The sequence below is a fragment of the Lolium perenne genome, chromosome 7, assembly GCF_019359855.2.
Source record: "Lolium perenne isolate Kyuss_39 chromosome 7, Kyuss_2.0, whole genome shotgun sequence".
In the NCBI taxonomy this organism is placed as follows: domain Eukaryota; kingdom Viridiplantae; phylum Streptophyta; class Magnoliopsida; order Poales; family Poaceae; genus Lolium; species Lolium perenne.
In genome coordinates, this window is record NC_067250.2 from 27,621,150 (window position 1) to 27,643,085 (window position 21,936).

General features: G+C 46.3%; 1 protein-coding gene across 1 annotated transcript; it reads right to left on the bottom strand.

Moving 5' to 3' along the window:
* Positions 1-8,613: 8,613 nt before the first annotated feature.
* Positions 8,614-11,083, bottom strand: LOC127318002 (probable glycosyltransferase At5g25310). The gene is made up of 4 exons (XM_051348610.1): positions 10,605-11,083; positions 10,287-10,492; positions 9,826-10,177; positions 8,614-9,728 (listed from the first exon to the last, which is right to left on the bottom strand). Exons 1-4 carry the CDS (start codon positions 10,755-10,757, stop codon positions 8,991-8,993), a joined length of 1,449 nt encoding a protein of 482 aa, XP_051204570.1. The 5' UTR covers positions 10,758-11,083; the 3' UTR covers positions 8,614-8,990.
* Positions 11,084-21,936: the final 10,853 nt, after the last annotated feature.

Genomic DNA, 21,936 nt, shown 5'->3' on the forward strand with positions numbered 1-21,936 from the left:
CATAATCATACCTTAGTGTTAGTGACCTTAACCTATAAAAATTAAGGTCTCCATTCGTCTCCTATTTCTTCAGGAAAAACAGGTGTTAGTGTTGGGATGAACCACATGGGTGATTCAGCTTGATTGTCGTAAGTCTCCTTGTACTTTAGTCTTGAGACCTCCATTGATGTGCATTATGCTCCAACTTCGAATTGGATGCGGCAATAAATTTCGGACGCTACTGTGCGTAGCAAAGAAAAATTTAGGTTTGAACAATTGGATAAATGGTTTTGTAGCCTCTGCTTAGTTTGGGGGGGTCGGAGGAAGAATGCGTAGTTGATTCCAAGAAATAAAGAGTGCCCCTGGACATTGTTCAATTTGTCCCACCTTGTCTCATCTACATGGTCCTTGAGGTCATTGGAAAACCTTGAGAAAATGTGGCACCGTAGCGAAGGATAATACATCAGCTTTTTCTCCATATTTAGTTGTGGAGGACTGTAGGTGTCTCGTGCCCCCTTGAAATGAATCCACAGGAGATCACATTGACCAATGGACTCTCTCATTGGTGTCAGGAACCAAGAGCGTCGATCAACATATGGAAGTCCCTCATCATCTTCATCAGCATCGACATCTCATTGAGCATATTCATTGCCTTGACCTGCATCTGCTGCTTCATCTTCAATGACATCATCTCCATCGCCTTGAGCCACATCTTCTGCTCCATCTTCAACGACAACATCTCCAGTGCTTTGAGCCGCATCTGCAACTTCATCTTCAATGATAGGGCAGTAATGAGACGCGAAGCTTCATCTGTCCCTGTGATACATGAAGATCAAACACAATGTTTATGTAGTTTTAACTTTTCATCTAACCCGTTCCGTCTTCTAGTAACTCATTTTCTCGACGAATATACTAATAACTTCATGATTTTCGAATTTTTTTCTTGTCTAGCACTGCCTTTTTCTTTTGATCCCAGTTGAAGTATTCTCTTGCATGCCGACTTTTGGACAGGATGATTTATATATGAATCATTAGTGTCTCGCTAAAGGCACTATTGTCCTATTGTAGTCTTGGTAATTTGTTCAGCCCGCAGTGTGAGATTGATTGTTCGCCCGCAGTGTGAGATTGATTGTTCGCCAGCTTGTTTGTCTGAACTTCTCTTGCACTACCTTTTTCTTCTGATTCTAGTTGAAGTATTCTCTTGCACACCGATTTTTGGATAGGATGATTTATATCTGAATCATCAGTTTCTCGCTAAATATATTCAGGAAAAGAGGGTTTATATTTTATTTGTGAATGATCATTTGAGGTGCTAATACACTCCTTGAAGATAACCGGTTATTTTTTATACTTGGATGTGTAGACTGTTGACTAAGCAACACATGATTTGTAGGAATAGATTGTTTAATTTGTTGATGTCATATCTTCCGGAGAAATAACACAATGCGGGTTTTGAAGCTATTGACAACAACCAAAATAGCAGTATTCCTCATCTTCTTGCTAGGTTTCATGCTAGCTGGGTATATTTTTCTATAGGGATTTCTATTTTCGTGCCCTCGGGTCCTTAGTTGTACTCAGTTTTCCCCAGCCCCTTAGTTTTTCCTCAGTTTTACCCTAGCCTTTGTCTGAAGACCCGCAGAAGGAACTCAGACGGAAGGAATCCGTTTATTTGGACGTTCTGTGCTGACGTGTTGCGCCGCGTCGTCTGTGGGGCCGCGTCGTGTGGGGCCGCGTCGTGTGGGGCCGCGTCGCGTGGGGCTGGTAGAAAGGGACCGCGTGCGACAGGACGAGAAGCGTTTGGTTGCACATGAGCAGGAGCTGGGTTTTGTCTCTCTCGGCCCAAATTGGCATTTTTAAGAGCACCTTTTCCCCTCTTTCTCTCTCTGTCTTTTTCACCAAATTAGTATCAAATCTAGAGAAGCTTCTATTTCTGTCTTTCTTCAATATGGCAGCAAATCTAGTAGCAAATCTCTGGGGTTATTTATGCCTTTTGGCCCTCGTTTTTTGCCCAATATGGCAGCAAATCTAGTAGCAAATCTAGAAGCTAGTATATGATAAATTCACAACAGCATAATCACAAAACTAAGTATAATACATAAACTGCATACAGCAGCCAAAAGCAGGCAATAACGTTGTTAATGTTCACGACAAACTAAGCTGAAAAATATACAAGACGCACGCAATGTATGGACAACAAGAAGATTAGGATGAATGAATTTGTTCTTCATTCCTCCTCATATATTTCTTCGTCGCTCCATTCGTGCATTTCCCCAAGGAAATATTCATTGAACTCCTTCCGTCTGCAGTGTGCGGCCAATACATCCTCCAAACGGTATGGCCTGTGTTCATTACTCATACCGTAGCTTCCTATTCTATCCACACGTACTGGCCACTCATCCCAGGCCTTTGTATCATGAGAGTACTCTCTGATATAACCCAAATCCGCGTAGTAGATGCTGCCAGGTCGAAGTGTCGGGTACACTCTGGTGTCGACGGAGATACACCGGATATAATTCACGAAGAAGGCATTACTGCCAATGTTACTGATCGGATGGAGAAAGCGGCTCTGAGTGTCCACACGGTACACCAAAGGTTTGCCCGCCAAAGCCTCGCTGACCAACAACACAAGCAGCAGATCACCATCCGACTTCACAAGGTAGAACTTCTGACGTCCAAGTTCTGGAAATGAAATTAGTGTCTCCATCTTGACAGTGCTCGCGCGCTGTCGCAACTGTACATTGGTGCACACTATTCTTCCGATCTCAAAATTGTCCGCAGCTACTGCATATAGTTCACCATTGAACGGGGTAATGCAAAGCAGACAATGGTTCTTGATCGAAAATCTTCCTTCTCCGCAATCTTCATTTATATCCTTAGTTGGAGTGCTCTCATCGACCCAACCAATTTCCGACGGGTAATTGGCGGCAACGAAGATCATAGTCGGGGATTTGATAACAGCGACTGATTTCAGAAAAACAGATGGCATCTGCGCCTCAAACATAGTGTTCGATTTCTTTGTGAGTGGGTTCAGCAGCCGTATCTTGTGCGGCGGGTTCTTCTGGGCAAGCACGATGACACCACGGCAAAAGCCGACGAAGTAGTATCTAAAATATATTGATGAAGATAACATTCAGCACTAAGATGTGTTTAAGATTGAAAATAAAAAGGTAGATATGGAGGAATTTGAACCTTGTATGAACTTCCGATAGATCTATGGTGACGTAGCGTGATGTGCCGAGTTGGAGGAAGGTGAACTCAGCGACGCGTGGAAGGGCGTGGTGTAGAATGATCCATTCGTCCAGGTGCACGTCGGGCTCAGGCAAACCTGAGCGCCAATTTCTACAGACTTGCCTCATAGCAGAGTAGGTGTCGGCGTACTCCTCGTTCGCTAGTAAGCATTGGCCGATCTTGTGAAGTGGTCCATCAGCCGAGAGAGAGGCCCAGTTCACGGAGGCGCCGCCCTCGGAGGCGACGCGCTCGGCGGCGGCGCGCTCGGCGGCGACGGGCTCGGCGGCGACGGGCTCGGCGGCAACAGGCTCGGAGGCGACGGGCGCGGAGGCGACGGGCTCGGAGGCGACGGCCGCCGGCGCATTCTTCTTCTCCATCGCCGGCAGGGTAGCGTGCGTACGGCGGTTGGGGTTTTTTCGATTTGGAGAAGTTGATGGGACGTGAGAGGGGTGGTTTCGTGCGTGAGCGAGAATGAGACGACTGTGTGCAGAGGGAGGGAGGGAGGGGCTTACGCGTCCTAAATGCGACCCGCGTCCTACGCGTCCACTATTTGCACGTCTGCACCGCGACACGCGTCAACAATGGCACGTCTTGCACTTCTGCACCGCAATACGCGTCCTCGGGTCTAACCCTGGAAATTTAGATATACTCAGGTATACCCCCGAGTCATATACTAGCATTTTTTGTGTGCTCAGTTTTCTCCTTGAGTGCTAATACTGGCTAGTGTAATATACTCAGTTTTACCCTCAAGTGGCTGGTCAACAGAGAGTCAACAAATGGGATTAACTAGTTAAATGAGTTATTTAATGTGCAAAAAATTCCAAAAAAGAGTGGCACTTACTCATGGAGTTTTTAGCACAAATTGCCACTTCTCAAATCATAGATAAATCATAGATAAATCAAGTTTCACCACAAATTGCCACTTCTCAAATCACCTAGTAGCTATGAAGGTGCATGGTTTTCCATAATAAGCCCTACCCAAAACAGCTTTCCCCAAAACATACTTTGTCTGAATGAGGTCATAATTTTCACACTCATGTAGATTTGTATTGCAAATAGTTTGAGGTAGGCCAAGATGGGTTTCATTATACAAAACACGCATTTTCCATTTTTAAATCTCATATTTGAATCCCTTAGTCTGTTTACTACTCACTTGCCCTTGGTTTCTTGATACTACTCAGTTTTGCCCTCTCCCTTCACAAACTCTCACAGACGCCCAACATTGCCCTGATTGGTCTAGCCCATGTCACGTGGATCGTGCCCGCCGATCGTTGATCGTATGATCTAACGGGCAGGATAACCCCTATCTCTCTCTCTGGTCGGGGCCACCACCCTCTCTCTCTCTGTCGTCGGTTAGCTTCACGCAAAGTTTGGTTTTCTGCATTATTTTTCACGAGCTAAATTATAAACTCTTTTTAGGCATTAGTTTTCACGCAAAAAATGATAAACCATCACCGATTTGTTGTAGCCATTACTTTCCACGCAAAAAAATGATACACCATCACCCATTTCGTGTACCCATTACTTTTCACGCAAAAAATGATAAACCATCACCGATTTTGTTGTAGCCATTACTTTTCACGCAAAAAATGATACACCATCACCCATTTCTTGTAGCCATTACTTTTCACGCAAAAAACGATAAACCATCACCGATTTTGTTGTAGCCATTACTTTTCACGCAAAAAATGATACACCATCACCCATTTCTTGTAGCCATTACTTTTCACGCAAAAAACGATAAACCATCACCGATTTTGTTGTAGCCATTACTTTTCACTCAAAAAAAATGATACACCATCACCCATTTCGTGTACCCATTACTTTTCACGCAAAAAACAATAAACCATCACCGATTTTGTTGTAGCCATTACTTTTCACGCAAAAAATGATACACCATCACCCATTTCTTGTAGCCATTACTTTTCACGCAAAAAACGATAAACCATCACCGATTTTGTTGTAGCCATTACTTTTCACGCAAAAAATGATACACCATCACCCATTTCTTGTAGCCATTACTTTTCACGCAAAAAAATGATAAACCATCAACGATTTGTTGTAGCCATTACGGTAAATGATAAACTATCACGAATTACCATTTCTTTTAGGCATTACTTTTCACGGTAAAATGATAAACTATATCACGAAGTTCCATTTTCGTCAAGATAGTCCGCATTACTTTTCTGTTGAGATATATACCCCCACAACGGTCATCTCCTCCTTAAATTATTGTGTAAAACCCCACAACGGTCACCTCCTCCTTAATTTATTGTGTAAACCCCTACAACGGTCATCTCTCCCTTATAAACACCCACAACGGCCATCCCTTGTGTCAATAGGTTCTGCCTCTCTCTTCTTCGTTCACATACACTTGATCATCCATTGCCATGGCTTCCACGTCTCGGACGCGGAACGGAAGGGGAAGGGGAAGGGGAAGGGGAAGGGGAAGGGGAAGGGGCGGCCGGGGTGGTGGATCATCATCATTGCCACCACCACCGTCATCAACACTGCCATTGATCATAGAGGAGTTCTTCATCGTCATCTATGAAGACCCTTTGGTCAAGAAGGTACGTATGCGTTCCCACATATATGATGCATGTGATTAATTATGGGCATGTTCTAAAAAACCTTTAATTTCAAACGATCGGCGCTCGATCTCTTTGCAGGCACTCCCAAAAAAGTTTGCGGACTATCTTGACGGCCAGGAGCCAGCTAAGGTGTATCTGCGAGCAGCTGACTGCGGTCCTCGTCTCTGGACCGTGGAGGTCCTATTTGACGGACAAGGCCGGATGTATCTCGACAAGGGCTGGGAGAATTTCGCCATCGTGCACGGTGTGGATTTCGGCTGCTACGTACACTTCAAATATGAAGGCGATGATGTGCTCACAGTGAAGGTGTTCGACGGAACAATGTGCAGGAAGTACTACTACTCAGACGACGAAGATACTGACGATGAAAGTGACGACGACATGAAGCCATGCATCCATCCCCTTTAGAGATCTAGCTATTTTCTATATATTTAGAGATCTAGCTATTTTTCTATATATTATGCACAATGTTTAGCATAAGAGTCACTTTAAATTAAGCTACGAAAATAGTCACCTGCCATGGGCTGAGGCGGCCCCACAGAGCGGCTCTATATTATATTCTCTAAATAAATAGACAACCCCAGCGGTCATTGGCTGCGGAGGCCCCACAGAGCGGCAATATATGATTTTCTATAAATAAATAGACGACACCACTGGTCATTGGCCGCGGCAGCCCCACAGAGCGGCAAATATATGTCTTTTCCTGAAAAATAGACGACCCCACTGGTCATTGGCTGCGGCAGCCCCTCAGAGCGGCAATATATGACTTTTCCTGAAAAATAGATGACCCCACTGGTCATTGGCTGCGGCAGCCCAATAGAGCGGCCCCATTTGTCAGCACGAGACGGGTCAGAGAGGAACTGCCCTCTGTGCAGCCCCACCCGTCAGATTAACGGTAACGGTAAGGCCTCTGACCTGACGGCAACCCTCCCGTCCGAGCGTCTGCGAGGGGTTTCAAACTAGAGGGAGGGGAAAACTGAGGAAAAACTAACGAGCTGGGGAAAACTGAGCACAACTAAGGACCCGAGGGCACGAAAATAGAAATCCCTTTTCTATATACTATAGATGTCTAAGTTTTTTAATCCTATGTGATTGTGTCATCTGGTATTGGGGATAGTCGTGTTAATGTGAACTAGAGATATCGGTAACTTCACTGATTCTGGAGGCAGGGAACATGGTTAGATAGTTATGTCTTATTAATGTTATATTGTGATCCAAATTCATACTAAAGGGATGCTAATTTCTGACGAGTGGAGCGAGGCCCGTCGCCGGATAGATGTCTTTACATGAAGTTTGTTAATGGATCACCTATATATTTGATGTTATATGTTAATGACATGTTAATTGCTGCCAAGAGGAAGAAAGAGATCACTAATTTGAAAGCACAATTAAGTAGTGAATTTAAGATGAAGGATCTTGGTGCTGCTAAGAAAATACTATGTATGAAAATTAAAAGAGAAAGAAAATATAGTGTATTATTTATTAGTCAACAAAATTACATTAGAAAGTCCTTCAACGTTTTAATATACATGATGCAAAGTCTGTTAGTACACCTATTGCTCCTCACTTCAAATTGTCAGCATTGCAACATCCTTGTACTAATGGAGATATTAAGTACATGTCACGAGTTCCATATTCTAGTGTTGTTGGTTCCTTGATGTATGCCATGATTTGTTCTCGCCCTGATTTGTCATATGATATGAGTTTGGTCAGTCGATATATGGCTGATCCTGGTAAAGAATATTGAGAAGCTGTTCAGTGAATTTTCAGATACCTTCATGGCACATCCAAACCTTGCTTGAAGTTTGGCAAGACCGGTGAGTGACTTGCTGACTATGTGGATTCAGATTTTACTACCGACTTGGATAATATCGAGAAGGTCCCTCACAGGTTATGTGTTCACTGTTTGTGGATGTGATGCGAGTTGGAAGACAATGTTACAACCTGTTGTTGCACAATATACAACCGAAATAGAATATATGGCTATTGCTGAAGCTTGCAAAGAGTCTATTTGGTTAAAAGGTTTGTATGTTGAGCTTTGTGGAGATGATTCTTGCATTAACTTGTTTTGTGACCGTCAAAGTGCCATATACCTTACTAATGATCAAATGTTTCATGAGAGGACTAAGAATATTTATGTCAGGTACCATTATGTTCGTGACATTGTTGCATAAGGTAAACTGAAGGTATGCAAGATAAGTACTCATGATAATCCTGCTGATATGATGATAAAGCCAATTCATGTTGTCAAGTTTGAGCTTTGCTGGAACTTGGTTGGTATAACTGTTTAGCTCAAGTGGTTGTTGGCGCCAGCAAGTGTTTTCTTTGTTGTTCAGGAGATTGTTGAAGTTCATGCTACAAGATAGAATTTGTCTCATGGTGCAGTTTGTTATATTGGTGATCCAAATTCATACTAAAAGGAGGCTAACTTCGGATGAGCGGAGCGAGACTCGTCGCCGGGTAGGAACGCCTGCGAAAGGGGTGCGGTGGGCGGCAGCCCCCCGTGGTACGGTTCGATGCCATCACCTATATATACCTCTTGTAAGCCGCTGGCTAGGGTTTATCAGATTATAAGATAACCCACGGCGTTTGTAAACACCTCCCGATATATAGTGAAATTTTGCTGGCTGGCGTCCGTGGTTTTTTCCCCTCTCCGTTGGAGGGGTTTTTTCACGTTAAAATCTTGTGTCTCCGCTGCATTTTTCTTTTCGTTCTTCGTTATTTGCTTGTTGTGTTTATAACAGTTAAATAAACAGTTAAAGTTGCAGGTACGCATTTATGTTTTTACTTGTTGGCTAACCTGAGGATATGGAAATCAAGAAATATGACAAACGTTTATAGCCTTTCCCTAAAGGAATAAAATGTATATCATATGTTTGATCTTGTAGCTTCATGCTTCAACATGTACTCTTCTGTTAGGAACTCATTGGCCTTTCCCTTCTGGGGTTCTGTTAATTTGCTCAGCTTGCGACACCCAGATTGATGATTTGTCAGCTTGTTTGTCTGACCTTCTTGCACTGCATTTTTCTCCAGACCCCAGCTGAAGTGTTCTGTTCTGCAGCTTTGCCCGTTGCTTGTGTAATTCAATCTTCGCAAGTATCCTGTAAAAAAATGAGCTCTGATGGTTCGATGGATCGGCTTGTGAGTTGAGATCGCATCCTCTCCCTTCTTTTCAGCTGTGACCTGAAATGGCTACTGGTTCAGTCTGAAGTTGAGCCTCCTGAGCCAGACGGAGTGCAGGATCATGTGGAACATGTCGAGCCTCTCCGGCGGCTGGCGCAGCGTGAAGTGCTGCTTCACCAGTCGAACCCCATCCAGGAGCCGCTCCACCTCCGCCGTCGGTATCCTCTCCAAAATCTCCTTGAGCCTCGGGATGTCGGCGACCGGCACAGACACAGAGAACGCTTCCCACCGGAGCACGTCGGCGAAGGGCGGGGCGTACCCGTCCGACACCAGCACGGGGACGCAGCCGGCGTGGATGGCCTCCACCACGCGCGGACTCGCCACCTCGTGCCCGCTCGGGCACAGGCAGAAGCGCGCGCGGTGCATGTAGGAGAAGTAGTCGCGCTGCCTGTCGGGCCCGCGGGCGCCCTTGCCGGTGTTGCGCTTGCCGGTGGTGCCGTTGCCGGTGGTGGAGGGGAGGTCGTACTCGTACACTGGGAAGGTGTCCGGGTCGCGGCCCTTCCAGTGTTGGAGCAGGAAGTCGCGGACGTGGCCGTGCCGCCCGCCCGCGAAGAATGCCAGGAAAGGCCGCGAGGACAACCCCGGCGCGGGCTCTAGGAGCTGCCGCGGCGTGTCGCCGGTGTAGAGGTTGATCTCCGGGATGCTCACGTCCTTCCCCGGCCGGAACCCCTCCGACGTATTGGCGTTGCAGAGCGCGCGGATGCCGTTGGCGTACAGCTCCGGGTCCCCCCTGGATGCCTCAGGACCCTAGGTACCGTACATACGCACGATCGATCAAGGTCAACCTACCGATCATCAACAACACCTTGAACAGATAGAGAAAACAAGTGTGTTGGGCTCGTACCCAGTCGTGGCAGGAGAGCATGAAGTGGTCGGCGCCGGCGGAGCGGTTCCAGAAGGGGTGGCGGGAGGCGACGACGCTGACGTAGTCGGCGACGATGGAGAGGAGCGGGGTTTTGTCGTTGGATTTTGGGCGGTAGGCGAACTTCACCATCTTGGCGACGCTGAAGGGGAGGAAGAAGGCGTGTGCGCGGGCGGGTTCCCACGTCCGGACGCCGCCGGTGATGAGCTCGAGCTGCTCGATGAAGCGGCCCTCGATGGTGTAGATGTCCTTGCAGGGCCCCGCGTGCAGGATTGGCGGCTCCCCTTCCGCGTACACGTACACCTTGAAACGCCTCTCCATCTCCACGTAGCTCCTGCCATGCCATGAGTGATGAGTGTGATCGGGTAAGATGAGGCCGGAGAAGGAGCGGAGGTCTTGCTTTGGCATGGGCATCGGCGGCTCGCTGATGAGGTCAAGCTTACCGGTAGAAGGCTGCTGGGTTGCGGTAAACCCTCGCCAGGAGAGCATAGTCCACATCGTCGCGGGTGAACCACTCCGGCGCCGCCGAGCTGACGTTGCTGCCATCTCCATGGCGCCGCCGTGCGGCACGCCGTATCGCAGCTCGCGCGGCTTCGAGTTCCTGCTCCACGCTTGGCCACCTCGCACCGGCACTTTCTGCCTTGCTCTCCTGACACAGAAATGTCAGGAACGAAACCGAAACTCTGGCGGACCGCGCGCCACGCCTGCGATATCGTCGATGCCAACATCCTACGTTTGTGCAACATCCTCTGATTACATACCGTGGCCAGAACGGTGGACAGCTGTGGAGAGGAAGACGAGGAGGAGGTGTTCCTCAGCTCCTCGGCGCCGGACACGAAGAAGCCGCCGCCGCCGCTGCCGAGGAGGAGGAGGCCGAGCGAGAGTGCAACGGCAAGCAAGCGCGCAGCAGCCATGTGCACGCCCCGAGCTCCCGGCGTCGGTGTGGGAGCTGACCTTGAGTAAATAATAATCCCCGTCTCGATCTCGGTTTAAACTATAGCTTGGATTAATCGTTGTCGATGCGAAGGAAGAGGAAGGGAGCACGTGGTGTTGGCGCACGGAAATCAATCGATCGAGCAGAAGGAATCAGATGGAGCAAGTCAATGATCGGTCATGTGTTCAGCGAGTGGGATTAAGTTAGCCGGGTGGCAGGTCGCGAGAGGTTGGAAACTGGAGTGAAGCATGCGAGCTAGCTAAGGACCGGCGATTCCGTTCTACGTACCCAAGACTTCTCTAACAAGTGTGCAGTACAATAAGAATGAATCACAGTACTTGCTTGCTTCTTTTCAACGACGTCGTCCTCCACAAGTCCACAACCATGCCTTAAATGCCCTCTCGGTACTCGCCAAGTCGCCATGGTCCATGCCTCCATGGACGTACCCAGATGTCTCCATCGGAGAAAGCGAGTTGCGTGCTGTCCGTAGGCAAAGCGAGTTTATAAATGTTCCTCGAAAAGAAGAGGGTTTTTTCTAAGCTAGGGTGTACCTACACTCTCAGTGTTTAAAGATATTTCAAGGCTACCAAATTTTCTTAAAATAAATCTACACATTGTTAGTGCAAAAGTTATATGTCAATCTGTCAAGTTTCATATTAATATATTCCACCATTTAGATGAAACATAAACGCTAAGAGCATCTCTAACCAATCTTCTAAAAACAGCTAGAGGATCGAGTAAAATTTCTCTAAACCGCACCTAGCCGATCCTCTATCTGGTGTGGAGGAGTAAAAGTTATAAGAGCAGGTAGCGACGAGGAGTAAAGATACTCGACCTCAACCACACCGAGTATAATTTTGGCTCTCCTACCCGTCAGCGTTCTCCCCCCGTCCACCCCGCTACGCTGTCGGCAACACCTCCGCCAACCACCAAAAGCCTCCACAAACACCCCGCAGCCTCCGCTACCCTCCCGCCCCACTCAGAGTTGATCGTCGTTGCGGGAATCGACCGGCAGCTCCATCGCCACCGTCGCGCCGATTTCTCCGATTTGGTGCAAAATAGGGCCGCATCAAGCTCGCTTTTCAGAAAAAACAGAGCCAGAGGTGGATGGAGAGATGTCTTAGTTCGGCCGCAATGGAGCTAGAGTCGCTGGAATCGAGAGGGACATTGGTGAAATCACGACCAACATACTTCAGCCGGGGTGACCTTGGTCTGTGACCGAGGGCCGATGTTTGAGTGGGATCTTCTTCCATCGAGCCGCGTCAAACGTCTTGCAGCCCTGCCGGCCGGCGTGTAGCTTCGGCGCTATCTCAACACCACCGTCCAACGATCTCCCTCCTTCGCAAGCCAACGTGAGTTTGTTTTGCTACTTTTCTTGTTTTCGGTTGTGTCAATCAAATTCAACATAGGTAATTTCATAAATGTAGATGAAGAGGTTGAGGAAGTTCATCTTCGACGACTCATCGTGATCGGATGAGGAAGATGATGATGACTTCAATATCCTGTGTCTGTGATCTTGAATGGCGACATTCAGCGGCCGATACTAGGATAACAGTTCGACTTCTATAAATCAAGCGAGATAGAGCAGAGGGCAACGCCAATATTATGAGAGATTACTTCAACCCATGTGGAACCTATCTCGAGAAGTATTTTCACCAGTGATTTCGGGTGCACAGGAGTCTCTTCAAGCCATGGAGAAGCATGATGATTGGTTTAACTTGAGGAAGGGGAGATCAGTGCGAGCCCATTGAATAAGTGTATCACAACTATTCGAGTGATTGCTTATGGGTGTTCGGCTGATGTGACGACTATGTCCTCATCAGGGAATATACAGTCTTGAAGGCTGTTCTAAGATACACATCATCCGTGATTGAGATCTTTGGGCCGGAGTACTTGAGGGGCACCCAATGAGGAAGACACTGAGAGACTCTTGGGTGAGGGTACAGAACGAGGATGGCCTTGGATGCTTTGATTAGTAGATTGCATGCACTAGACATGAAAGAACTATCCTATGGAATGGAAATGGCAATACAACGGCCACTTCAAAGATCCAACAATCATTCTTGAGGCCTTTGTATCAAATGATCTATGCATTTGGCATTCATTCATTGGATTGCCTAGCTCTCATAATGATCTGAATGTACTATCAAGATCACCATTGTTCTCGAAGCTTGTTGTGGGAGATGCTTCTCCTTGCAACTATGAAGTCAATGGCCATCAATACACAATGTGTTACTATCTTGCAGATGGCATCTATCCTCTACGGGGCACCATTGTGAAGACAATCCTGCGTCCTATGACCCACAAGACATTTTAATGGGTAGTGAGGCGACTAGAGGGGGGGTGAATAGGGGCTACTTCAAAGTTTATTCTTTTTCAATTTTTAGGGTTTAGCGGAAATGTAAAGGTGAGGGGCAACAAAGTAGAATGAAGCATATGATGCAACAAGAAACAAATATACACAATGCAAAGGGAACAAAGAAGAAACAAAAGTAAAGGAGCAGGACAACCGAGCCGGGAGACGAGACGTGAGATTTGATTCCCGTAGTTCCTTCCCAAGGGAAGTACGTCTACGTCGAGGAGGAGTGGCACCACAAAGGTAACAACATCCACAAATGCTTCTCCTTGTTCCTTGGTGAGCACCCCACAAAGAACCACCCACTTATCCACTAAGCAAGTCGGTCGAGGTGGTGACCTTCACAAGCGTCGGGGCAAAACTCCACAACCTTGGAGGCTCCCGACATCTCGTAGGGCCACGACGACACCCATCTAGCCCTTAGGAGTGATCTTCGTCAAGTACCCCCACAAAGGAGATCTAGTGTTCTTCAAACCACTATAAGGAAAGCAAGGAAAATTCCAATTTTGTTCGGTGGATGTGTCGATCTAACCCTTCTCCTTCGATTCCCAAGAGATGAGAGGATTTGGTTGCCTAAGAAGATAAATCCACGGATTTGAAGCTCGAGAACAATGAGGATATAGATTTGAAAGTCGTATATGAGAATTGGGGAAGAAGCCATAGTAGATTTACCATTTTATCAAAAAGTTTATCTTCTTCACAATCAAAATATTCATTATTATCAGATATAGACTTGGATAAAATATGCGTCCCCTCTTTATACCTATCATCATCCAATATTTATTTTTCAATACTAGTATCAACCTATATAATGGTGAACTTGATAGAATAATAGTTTTCTTTTTAGTAACAGGAGTAACAACAACAGTAGGTGAAAACTGTGGCCTAGTAGGCAAGTTCGTACCTTTCCGAGTAGTGGAAGGATATAACCTTCTTAGAATAATCCTTATCATTTCCCATGATGAGAAATAAATAAGTGAAACAAGTAATGATAACAAGTGGTCTTATTGATAAATCTAGGTTCCACTACAATGGTGCGAGGAAATATCTTAATGCTCACAAGGATAGGGGATTGCTGAAATCTCGGATGAGAAGTATTAGCCAAATTTATAGTTTGACTCAAGGGGAACACAAGAACACCAATAAGACTTAATAAATTGGGACATCACTCTCAACCACACCTGTGTATGAATGGACTGAAAAAAGGAAGTGGTGATTGCAACAGTTGAATTAAAATAGCAAAACAAAATAGTAAATAGTAATAATAGGTTTCTAGTTTTCACCTGAAGTAGTGAACTTGTAACTTTCAGTGGCTACAAGTGTAGGAGTGAGGTGATAGACGGGTGTTGCATGAATAATATTGATCATATATATGATGCGAACACAAATAACATGGTGTTATCCATAACTCTCTTGTGTCTAGGTGTGTGTCCTAAATATAGTTATGCGTGATTACATGATCAATCCCATCCAATCTCCATCACATGCCTACATGGAACTACTCACTCATGATGATGGGGTGTGAGTACATGGTTGATGGAGATGACGTTGGTGATGATGGCGGTGAAGACATCGTCGAAACCTCCCTCTCTGGCGTGCAGAGCAGGACGAATCTGGCATTAGAAATGAAGATCTTGATGGTGGCGGCGCTCTGTTTCGTAAAAAGCTCCGTCCTCCTAAGAGAATAGGTTTTCAGGGTATATTAGGAGGTACGCAAAAGGAGGCGCCGAGGCAACGTTCGAGGGCCGAACGGGCCCTAGTGGCACAGGCCCCACATGTGGTCACGCCACTAGTGCTCGTTTGGGCCTCGTGGCTCTGCTCTTGAGTTTCCAGCTCCCAGGGCCCTTGCTTTGGTGGAAAACATGCATGGTATTTTTTACTTATTTTCTACGTAAAGAGGCAGAAGGAAAACTTTTGCTAAAAACAATGTTAGGTTCAACAGTTATATATTCAAGTTTGGTGAGATTCCAGAACAAACTATTGAGCAAAGTATTTGAAAAAAGTAGATGCATTTTGGAGGTATCACCGCACCCTTGACTCTGATCACAGTTCAAAGGTTTTACACTTTGGTCTCCTAGCTTCATTAGGCCACTATGTTTTGACGACAATACCTCTTCTGATGCGTAAGCATGGCTATGCAAACTTCTATTTTTGAACTTAGCATGGCCATGTAAACTTTATTTATGCTTTAACTATTTCTTGTGTTTTTAGAAAAATATATTTAGGCGGGGATTTTCTATCCATGGTGATATGTCTTAAAAAGCATAGTATGCAGTAGTTTTCCAGTATTGCATAGACATTAGAGTAACTAGATCCCCCATAATTCGAACCCGAATAATTCGGATCGGATACCCTCAAAATGCGTTTTACAATGCTTCGCGAGCCGCGGAAAATCATATCATCAGGTACGGGTATGGGGGATCTGATCCGCCATAGCACTGGTACTGGTACCTTATATTATGGTTTACGACATTTCAGTCAAACAAATACAAGTACAAATAATTTTAAGTTGGTGAAAATTGTATGGTATAATTATTATTAAATAACAGTCTCACAACCAAATATGTTTCCGATGATCAAATGAAACATGCCCAATACAAGAAGTTTGAGAATATGTTAAAAACAAGAAGCATCAAACACCATGGGGATGATCAAATGGTAACTTGTGCATCAAGGGATGCCTCGTAAACATCTTCAACCATGGCAGGGTTGTAGCACTATCTTCAAGACTTCAACACTACCACCTGACATAGTGCCACCTCCATCGCCTCCACCACCATCGTACCACTCAAATCACCACCAATGAAATCACCATCACCCAAATCAGCACCAAGACCACCAGAATGATCAACAACAATAGCCATATTGGCAATATGTTCTCCTCTTCTTTATTCCATGATATCCTTTACTTGTATCTCCTAGAACTCCCTTGCAAGAGGATCCATCGTCATGAACTGGACGTCGGCTGCTCTAGCATCGGCTTTCGCCTTCTTAGCCTCAGCCTCCACCTATTCCGCAAGGGCCCTCTCCTTCATCTCTTTGACAACGAGTTTCATATCGTCGGCTAGGCGTAGATACTCCCACTTTGCTTCTTTCGGTTCATGTTTCTTTTTGTGAAGGGCCAAATTTGAATCCATATGCTTGTCCAAGATGACTTGTTTTGACTTCATCAACTTGTCAATTTGGTCTTTCAAGCTTGTTGAATCAGCGAATTTCTTTTTGGTGTCCTTCTACATCCTTCTTCCAGCAGGCGTCCCCTTGTTTCTTCCACCCTATTGTCGTCATCACTATCTCCCGGATCACCTTCCAAGGTAAGAAATGCTCCTTTCTTTGGTGGAGCCTCCTGATCTATCAACTTTCACTTTTCACTATGCTCAAGCACCTTGAAACAATGGTGGTGTGTAGACTTCCTTTTGGAAGCTGGCATGTCCTTCTACCTCTCTTGTGCTACGTGATCCTACAAACATCTAAAATCAAAAAAAAATTTAGTTACAAACTAGCACACCAGGGGTTACAACTTTGCTCAAATTATATGGTCATAGAAACTCACATAGTCATCAACTGTGCAACCACTTGGATGTGCATTTTTCACTTGCTCCAAACAACCACTCCACCGACTAGAACTTTGTTTGACCGACCTTGAAGTGATCTCAATGTGAGGGTAGAAGGGTTCAACATATCATGATGGAACCTATCCTCAGTCTTTTGCCAACATTTCTTGCTGGTTTGGTCATTGCTAGACATGACATGATGTAGCCCCACCCAAGGACGACACTACACCAAGACCAACTAGTCCCCCAAGTGGACCGATGACTCGAGCCCGGGTGAAAGCTCTACATGACAAGGTGAATTCCCTCCTCCCTACACTCAACCTCGACACACCCTTGAATGGTTTGCTACTTCATTTCGGAACTCTTTGTATGATCAGGTATGAACCTCGAGAGGAATACGCCAAGGATGGCCCAACACCGGACAAGGAAGGAGGAGGAGAACTTCAGCTGGAGGCCACAGCCCAGGGACAGCGCTGCCGGCCGACGCACACCGGCACTGCCGGCCGACGCACCCCGGCAGTGTCGGCCTCGACACGCCGGCACTGCCGCCCGACGCACCCCGGCACTGCCGACCACGACAAGCCGGCACTGCCGCCCGAATCACCTGAAGTCGCGGCAGCAACCCTTGGCCGGCACTGCCCTTGGGAGCAACCCGGCACTATCGGACCCACCCGACTTGACCTCATCAGAACCATCCATTTTCATCTTGTGGCTGTGTTTATTTAGCAAATGACTAAGTTACCCCTGTTTTGGATCTGAACTATATATAGGGATCCTCCAGCCATGAATTAGGGTTAGACATAGATTGGATTATCTTTAGAGCTTTGTTCACAAAACCTCTAGCATGATCTCCTATGTTCATCAAGGCTACCTCTTGTGAGATTTGGATAATGTTATTGGAGATTCTAGTGTGATCCACTCTCTCTCCCATAGCTTTACTCAACTCCCTCATCGATCTCTCACACCAGGATTCTACATCGCGGTCTCTCCCCATGTGATTCTATCGGCATGGTTCATCGAGCCACGAGAGTGGAATTCGATTATATCGGGTTGTGAGCGTGTGTTGTTCTTTGTGTTCATCTTGTTCTTCACCTTCCCCTCTTCCCCCCCCCCTTCTATTTTGGGTCAATTCGTGAGATCTGGGCACATCATAGCCCTTAGGCCTCATCATATGGTATCAGCAGCTCTTGGTTACCACGGATTTAACCCTCCACCCACCCAATTTCACCTCTAAAATTCTTCCAAAAAAATTCCCCAAAAAATAGCCCTAAATGCCTTTGGTCGAATCTGCGATTTTGTTGAGTTTTGAGTGGTTTTGGTCCATTGATTTCGTGTTCCTAGGGCTGATCTACTATTTCCCCCACTTCTTAGCCCCCAATTCCATCGATTTCGTTGATTTTGGGTCCGTTTCGTGAAGAACGAGTTCGTGTTGTTTATCAGAAGCCGGCACTACCGCCCCTGCCAGGCCGGCACTACCGCCCCAAGGCCAACACTGCCGCTAGGAGCCAGAAATTGTTCTTCATCTCAAATTCGACCATGATTTCACCTTTGTGTTTGGTTTCTGGTTTTGAGTGCCTTCGTCGTATCAACTAACACCGCAGCGAAGATGCAAAGGCGAAGACAACCTCACCACCCCGGATTTCCAAACGTACTTTGACACCCACCGCCACCACCATCGCAAGTTGAGTGATCATCACCGCCTACAAACCATTTAGGTATAACTTGCATTTCCTTGTAGCCCTCTTCCTTTTGTGACCTATCCCATCGAGCATTGCTTATCAAGTGTTGCGAGACATTGCACGTGGCCCCGATTGTGAGGTTGTGTGTGTAGTGTGAAGTAAAGCTTATAAGCAAGACACTTGTGCAGAAATATAGCAAAAGCGAGGCTAACACCATCATAGTGTGAGAAAAAGCCGCAAAAACGCAAAAGGAGCAAACGAGTGCAAGTGCCACCATATACAAAAGAGTAAAAAGCTTTTAAGAAAAAGAGAAAAGAGAAGAGAGGCCGCGTGTGAATCTTGTTTTCTTTCCATTTGCAACCAAGCTTTGAGCTCTTCTTGTATTAGTGTGACACCGAGCTGGTGTTTGTAGGCCATCTTGTTTTTCCGCTCATTCCTTGGTCGCACTAACCCCGTTCATCTCGTGTGTAAGTTCCGTATCTCTTCCGTGTTTATAGTGATCATCGCTTTGACACTTGATTTTTGGATTTCACCCACTCTTAACAACAAACTTGATTTAGGATTTCATCTCTTGGTTTTCCACCATACTCATCTACCACCATATTTTCTAGCTTTTGTGTGTGCCTTTGCGTGTGTACCCGATATAATTGGTTTTGCTCTCGGTTTTGTTGATCGCCCCGATACTATCACACCAAGGTAAGGTTGCGAGGTAGTGTCCTTCCACTAACATACACAACCTAGTTCTTGCCTTCATTTCATGGATAGGAACGGAGAAGAAGCAAGGGGGGTGGAGTCCTACGTAACAAAGAGAGGTTGGTTACCCAACACAACCTATGGGCACAACGTCAAGATTTCAAGGAGCAACTAGCTTTGTTCGAGACGCGCATCGATGAGCAATATGAAGAGGTGGCACACAACTTCACCATCGTCAACCAAGATATGACCCTCCTTCGAGAGGCCACGGACAACTTGAATGGCCAAATGGCGGCCAATGATGCGAACATGGAGCAGCGCATGGATAGCCTCGAGCGCGCCATCACCAATTTGGGTCGCCGCCACCGACACCGCTCTACCTCATCATCCTCAAGCTCGTCACAAGATTACTACTCCCATGATCGTCATACTTCATCAAGCTCCAACTCAAGGCGCGGAGAGCTTCCTCGACATCATGATCGCCATGAAGACTCACGCTCCAACTCAAGGCGAGGAGAGTTTCATCGACATGCTCGTCCACATGAGCGTCCTCAACAAGACGAAGCACCACACCATGACCGCCATCCACATGATCGCCATGCCCACCGTGGGCGTGATGACCAACCCCACGACAACTTCATACTCAACATGGACCCGACACCTCATCGCGAGCCACACATTGATGCTCAAGACCAAGGTCATCAAGATCAACCTCGGCGTGATCTACGGAATCATCCACGCCACAACCAAAATGGAAGAGGTGACCTGGAAAATGCTCAAGATGAGATAGCCAACAATGGACGTCATCAACAACCTCATCAAGATCTTTGACAACATCACCATCGCGAACCAAGTGAAGCTAGTGTTCACACCGAACACCAACCCAATGCTATGGTTGGCCGCGGAAGACCTCCTCTCCCACCACAAGCCGCAAGAGACAAAGGCATACGTACTCGCTGAAGGAACTTAGAAGATGAAGAGAACATGTATGGCAATCTTAAGTTCAACATGCCCAAGTTCAAAGGTGATGATGATGCCGAGACCTACCTCTCATGGGCACTCAAGGTTAACAAGTTCTTCCGCATCCACAACTACTCAAGTGCGAAGAAAGTGGCCATGGCATCTCTTGAGTTTGAAGATTATGCTAACACATGGTGGGAGCAAGTGGTCACGCTAAGGGAAGAAAAGGATGAAGACCCAATTGACACTTGGGAAGAAATGAAGGAGGAGATGCAAGCTTGCTTTGTGCCCGCACACTACATGATCGACCTCTTCAACAAACTCCAAAAATTGAAGCAAGGCACCAAGACCATCGAGGAGTTCTACTAGATGGAGTTGAGAATGATGCGAGCCAACATCCAAGAATCCGAGAAACAAACTATAGCCCGGTTCTTCAATGGCTTAAATTATCCCATCAAGAGGATTGTGGAGTTTGATACGTCTCCAACGTATCTATAATTTCTTATGTTCCATGCTACTTTTATGATGATACACACATGTTTTATACACACTTTACATCATTATTACGCATTTTCCGGAACTAACCTATTGACAAGATGCCGAAGTGCCAGTTCCTGTTTTCTGCTGTTTTTGGTTTCAGAAATCCTACAAAGGAAATATTCTCGGAATTGGACGAAATCAACGCCCAGTATCTTATTTTTCCCGGAAGCTTCCAGAGCACCGAAGAGGGGCCAGAGGGGAGGCCCAGGGCCTCCACACAACATGGCGGCGCGGCCAGAGGGGGGCGCCCCCCTACTGTGTGGGCCCCCCAGGTCCCTTCCGACTCCGCCTCTTCGCCTATTTAAGCCTCCGTGACCTAAAACTTCGACAGGAATAAGCCACGATACGAGAAAAGTTACGCAGCCGCCGCCATCGCGAAGCCAAGATTCGGGGGACAGAAGTCTCTGTTCCGGCACGCCGCCGGGATGGGGAAGTGCCCCCAGAAGGCATCTCCATCAACACCACCGACATCTTCATCGCCGCTGCTGCTTCCCATGATGAGGAGGGAGTAGTTCTCCCCCGAGGCTGAGGGCTCTACCGTAGCTATGTGGTTCATCTCTCTCTATGTGATCTAGTTGAATATCATCTATGTGCTACTCTAGTGATGTTATTAAAGTAGTCTATTCCTCCTCCATGATGTAATGTTGACAGTGTGTGCATCATGTAGTACTTGGTATAAGTTATGATTGTGATCTCTTGTAGATTATGAAGTTAACTATTACTATGATAGTATTGATGTGATCTATTCCCCCTTTCATAGCCTAACGGTGACGGTGTGCATGCTATGTTAGTACTCGGTCTAAATTGCGTTGGTCTATTATGCACTCTAAGGTTACTTAAATATGAACTCCGGATGTTGTGGAGCTTGTTAACTCCGGCTTGAGGGAGCTCTTGTAGCCCTACACAATGAATGGTGTTTGTTATCCAACAAGAGAGTGTAGAGTAGTTTTATTATGTGATCATTGTTGAGAGTGTCCACTAGTGAAAGTAGGATCCATAGGCCTTGTTTCCGAATATTGAATCTCCTTTTATTTACTGTTTTACCGCATGTTTGCTTGCTGCCATCTTTATTTCAGGTTGCTACTACTACTTACGATCATCCATATTACTTGTATTTCACTATCTCTTCGCCGAACTAGTGCACCTATACATCTGACAAGTGTATTAGGTGTGTTGGGGACACAAGAGACTTCTTGTATCGTAATTGCAGGGTTGCTTGAGAGGGATATCTTTGACCTCTTCCTCCCTGAGTTCGATAAACCTTGGGTGATTCACTTAAGGGAAACTTGTTGATGTTCTACAAACCTCTGCTCTTGGAGGCCCAACACTGTCTACAGGAATAGAAGCGTGCATAGACATCAAGCTATTTTCTCGCGCCGT

Bases quoted from the DNA above. Each gene is read 5' to 3' on its own strand.
- LOC127318002 (XM_051348610.1), bottom strand. From the start codon at position 10,757: ATGGCTGCTGCGCGCTTGCTTGCCGTTGCACTCTCGCTCGGCCTCCTC. The intron at 10,178-10,286 runs GTAAGCTTGACC...ATGGCATGGCAG, and splicing joins AACCCAGCAGCCTTCTACCG to GAGCTACGTGGAGATGGAGA. The intron at 9,729-9,825 runs GTACGAGCCCAA...TACGGTACCTAG, and splicing joins TGCTCTCCTGCCACGACTGG to GGTCCTGAGGCATCCAGGGG.